This window comes from Procambarus clarkii, chromosome 2, assembly GCF_040958095.1.
Source record: "Procambarus clarkii isolate CNS0578487 chromosome 2, FALCON_Pclarkii_2.0, whole genome shotgun sequence".
In the NCBI taxonomy this organism is placed as follows: domain Eukaryota; kingdom Metazoa; phylum Arthropoda; class Malacostraca; order Decapoda; family Cambaridae; genus Procambarus; species Procambarus clarkii.
In genome coordinates this window covers 35,605,345-35,610,174 of record NC_091151.1, presented here as the reverse complement: position 1 = coordinate 35,610,174, position 4,830 = coordinate 35,605,345, and the positions used below count along the sequence as shown (strand labels likewise).

Here is a 4,830-nt window from a genome sequence, read left to right as displayed (position 1 = left end):
GAAAGAAAGAAAGAAGAAAGAAAGAAAGAAAGAAAGAAAGAAAGAAAGAAAGAAAGGAAAGAAAGAAAGAAAGAAAGAAAGAAAGAAGAAAGAAAGAGAGAAGAGAGAGAGAGAGAGAGAGAGAGAGAGAGAGAGAGAGAGAGAGAGAGAGAGACAGAGAGACAGAGAGAGAGAGAAAGAGAGAGAGAGAGAGAGAGAGAGAGAGAGAGAGAGAGAGAGAGAGAGAGAGAGAGAGAGAGAGAGAGAGAGAGAGAGAGAGAGAGAGAGCGAGAGAGAGAGCGAGAGAGAGAGCGAGAGAGAGAGCGAGAGAGAGAGAGAGAGAGAGAGAGAGAGAGAGAGAGAGAGAGAGAGAGAGAGAGAGAGAGAGAGAGAGAGAGAGAGACAGACAGAGAGAGAGAGCACTAGACTAGAAACCTCACCTATCCACCTCACCTCACCTTAGGCCTGGTCGACGACCGGGCCGCGGGACACTAAGCCCCGGAAGCACCTCAAGGTAACCTCAAGGTATCCAAACCATCCCCCTTTCATCCAAAAATTGTCTCAAAAATAGGCCTGATTTTTTCCAAAACAAAAAAAAGTATAATTTATTTACATACGTAATAATGTCCAACAGTAGAGATTACGTGAACAGGTTGGGCGAAGTGACTGTGGTGGGCGGCGGAGGTGCCGCTGGCATCCTGTCACTGGTAGGGATGGCAGGGCTCTTGCTCCTGGCGGTCCTCGCGGTTATTTATCTGCTGCGTCGTCGCTGTCGCCAGGGCGCCAAGGACACTGCCCAGGTCACGAAGGACACTGCCCAGGTCACGAAGGACACTGTCCAGGGTGACGGGGACACTGTCCAGGGTGACGGGGACACTGTCCAGGGTGACGGGGACACTGTCCAGGGTGACGGGGACACTGTCCAGGGTGACGGGGACACTGTCCAGGGTGACGGGGACACTGTCCAGGGTGACGGGGACACTGTCCAGGTCACGAAGGACACTGTCCAGGATGCCGAGGACTCCAGCAAGTGCGCCGAGGACTCCAGCAAGGGCGCCGAGGACTCCAGCAAGGGCGCCGAGGACTCCAGCAAGGGCGCCGAGGACTCCAGCAAGGGCGCCGAGGACTCCAGCAAGGGCGCCGAGGACTCCAGCAAGGGCGCCGAGGACTCCAGCAAGGGCGCCGAGGACTCCAGCAAGGGCGCCGAGGACTCCAGCAAGGGCGCCGAGGACTCCAGCAAGGGCGCCGAGGACTCCAGCAAGGGCGCCGAGGACTCCAGCAAGGGCGCCGAGGACTCCAGCAAGGGCGCCGAGGACTCCAGCAAGGGCGCCGAGGACTCCAGCAAGGGCGCCGAGGACTCCAGCAAGGGCGCCGAGGACTCCAGCAAGGGCGCCAAGGACACTGTCCAGGGCGCCAAGGACACTGTCCAGGGCGCCGAGGACTCCAGCAAGGGCGCCGAGGACTCCAGCAAGGACGCTGAGGACTCCATCAAGGACGCTGAGGACTCCAGCAAGGGCGCCGAGGACACCAGCAAAAGCGCCGAGGACTCCAGCAAGGGCGCCGAGGACTCCAGCAAGGGCGCCGAGGACTCCAGCAAGGACGCCGAGGACTCCAGCAAGGGCGCCGAGGACTCCAGCAAGGGCGCCGAGGACTCCAGCAAGGACGCCGAGGACTCCAGCAAGGACGCCGAGGACTCCAGCAAGGGCGCCGAGGACTCCAGCAAGGACGCCGAGGACTCCAGCAAGGGCGCCGAGGACACTGTCTCCAGCAAGGGCCCCAAGGACCCCAACATGTACGCCAAGGGCTCCAGCAAGGGCCCCAAGGCCTCTGACAAGGGCGCCAAGGCCTCTGGCAAGGGCGCCAAGGACCCAAACAAGGACGCCAAGGGCTCCAGCAAGGACGCCAAGGCCAATGGTAAGGGCGCCGAGGACTCAAGCAAGGGCGCCGAGGACTCAAGCAAGGGCGCCAAGGACTCAAGCAAGGACGCCAAGGAGCCCAACAAGGGCGCCAAGGGCTCCAGCAAGGACGCCAAGGCCTATGGTAAGGGCGCCGAGGACTCAAGCAAGGGCGCCAAGGACTCAAGCAAGGACGCCAAGGAGCCCAACAAGGGCGCCAAGGGCTCCAGCAAGGACGCCAAGGCCTATGGCAAGGGCGCCGAGGACTCCAACAAGGACGCCGAGGACCCCAACAAGGACGCCAAGGACCCCAACAAGGACGCCAAGGACCCCAACAAGGACGCCAAGGGCTCCAGGAAGGGCGCCAAGGGCTCCAGGAAGGGTGGCAAGGACGCCAAGGACCCCAACAAGGACGCCAAGGACACTGTCTCCAGCAAGGACGCCAAGGACCCCAACAAGGACGCCAAGGACCACAACAAGAATGCCAAGGACCCCAACAAGGACGCCAAGGACCCCAACAAGGACGCCAAGGGCGCCAAGGCCTCTGGCAAAGACGCCAAGGACCCCAACAAGGACGCCAAGGACTCAAGCAAGGACGCCAAGGAGCCCAACAAGGGCGCCAAGGGCTCCAGCAAGGACGCCAAGGCCTATGGTAAGGGCGCCGAGGACTCAAGCAAGGACGCCGAGGACTCAAGCAAGGACGCCGAGGACTCAAGCAAGGACGCCAAGGACTCAAGCAAGGACGCCAAGGCCTATGGCAAGGGCGCCGAGGACTCCAACAAGGACGCCGAGGACCCCAACAAGAACGCCAAGGACCCCAACAAGGACGCCAAGGGCTCCAGGAAGGGCGCCAAGGGCTCCAGGAAGGGCGCCAAGGCCTCTGGCAAGGACGCCAAGGACACTGTCTCCAGCAAGGACGCCAAGGACACTGTCTCCAGCAAGGACGCCAAGGAACCCAACAAATACGCCAAGGACACTGTCTCCAGCAAGGACGCCAAGGACCCCAACAAGGACGCCAAGGGCCCCAACAAGGACGCCAAGGACCCCAACAAGGACGCCAAGGGCCCCAACAAGGACGCCAAGGACCCCAACAAGGACGCCAAGGACCCCAACAAGGACGCCAAGGGCTCCAGGAAGGGCGCCAAGGGCTCCAGGAAGGGCGCCAAGGCCTCTGGCAAGGACGCCAAGGACTCCAACAATGACGCCAAGGACACTGTCTCCAGCAAGGACGCCAAGGACCCCAACAAGGACGCCAAGGGCTCCAGGAAGGACGCCAAGGGCTCCAGGAAGGGCGCCAGCAATGATGCCAAAGGCGTTAAAGTTGAGGAGACAAGTGTTCGGACAGTGGCGGCGACTTGGCAGGAGGAAGACGTTATTCCCGTCCCTTGCCACCATAGAAAACTAATCATAGGTCCAGGAGGGGAGACCCTAAAATCTCTAATGCAGACACATAATGTACTAATTATTGTCCCAGCAAAAGAGAATACGGTCGACGGAGTCACAATACAAGGTACTGGCCAAAACGTTGTTAAGGCTAAAAAACAAATAGCCGAAATGATTGCGGAAAGCGAGCAAAAATGCTCAGAAAATGTAAAGGTTGTACTCCCCGTGGCAGCAGAGATGAGAAAAATCGTAATTGGTCCTAAAGGAGAACAAATTGAGTTCCTAAAGGCCAATTACGATGTAACTATTACCATACCTAATAAGGAAAATACTGAGGATGGTATTACCATCTGTGGTAAGCCAGAAAATGTTGACCTAGTGACGCAGAATATAACAGATATAATTAAAACCGCAGAATCAATGAAATTTGTAACAAAATTCATTGATGTCCCATCGAAATTTACCGGGTTCATAATAGGAAAGGACGGAAAAACAATACAGTCCTTAACCACAGACACAAATGTCAAAATACGTGTCACGTCAACGGACAACCTGACGACTAGTGTAAAAATAAGCGGTAGAGCTCAAAACGTAGCTGAAGCCACAGCTAAAATCGCCTCGATGATCACTGCTGCTGAAACCACACAGAGGATAACAAAACGTGTTGAGATTCCCTACAGGTTAAGACATATTATAATAGGACCAAAAGGGAACACTAAAAATAGGCTAATGCAAACATATGATGTGTTTATTACAGTTCCAGATCGGGAAAACACTGAAGATGAGGTTAAAATCTCTGGGACCTTAAGCAACATTCAGAAAGCACTCGAGAAAATCCGTTCGCTCCACCCGGACCTCAAGTGCTCGGCTCTACTTCAAAATAACTCCGCCCCAACACTGGTTGATGACCTTAACCAGGCCCCAACACTGGTTGATGACCTTAACCAGGCCCCAACACTGGTTGATGACATTAACCAGGCCCCAACACTGGTTGATGACCTTAACCAGGCCCCAACACTGGTTGATGACATTAACCAGGCCCCAACACTGAGCGTGGAGACTAACCAGAGCGACGGGAACATCGTCGTACGTACGTGAACGTACGTACGTTCACGCCCACTAGCATATTGATTAGCCAGGCCCCAACACTGAGCACGGAGACTGACCAGGTGTTGTGGGGAGGTGTTGAAGGGTGGTGGGTGGTAGACAGCGGGTGGCGGCCGCTGTCTACCGCGGGAGGCGGCCGCTGTCTACCGCGGGAGGCGGCCGCTGTCTACCGCGGGAGGCGGCCGCTGTCTACCGCGGGTGGAGGCTGCTGTCTACCGCGGGTGGCGGCTGTTTCCTCACCTGTTTGACCTCGTATGGAGTGAGAGAGGAGGCATAGTAGTGGAGGTGGCTGCAGACTCCTCCACTGCCCTCCTCCCTCTCTCATTCTGTACGAGGCCAAACAAATGTGAGGAAAGGTACGGGGTTGACCTCATAGCAAAGGGGCGGAGGATAACTCGGGCTGGGCGGACAGGGCGACCGCCGGGTTGGGCGGGTGTTCGGTGGTGGTTGTGGTGGAGGTTGCTGT

At 57.1% G+C, this 4,830-nt stretch overlaps 1 protein-coding gene across 1 annotated transcript; it reads left to right on the top strand.

Moving 5' to 3' along the window:
* The first annotated feature begins 602 nt into the window (after positions 1-602).
* LOC138366214 (dentin sialophosphoprotein-like) lies at positions 603-4,355 on the top strand. Its single transcript, XM_069327073.1, has one exon. It carries the CDS (start codon positions 603-605, stop codon positions 4,353-4,355), a length of 3,753 nt encoding a protein of 1,250 aa, XP_069183174.1.
* Positions 4,356-4,830: the final 475 nt, after the last annotated feature.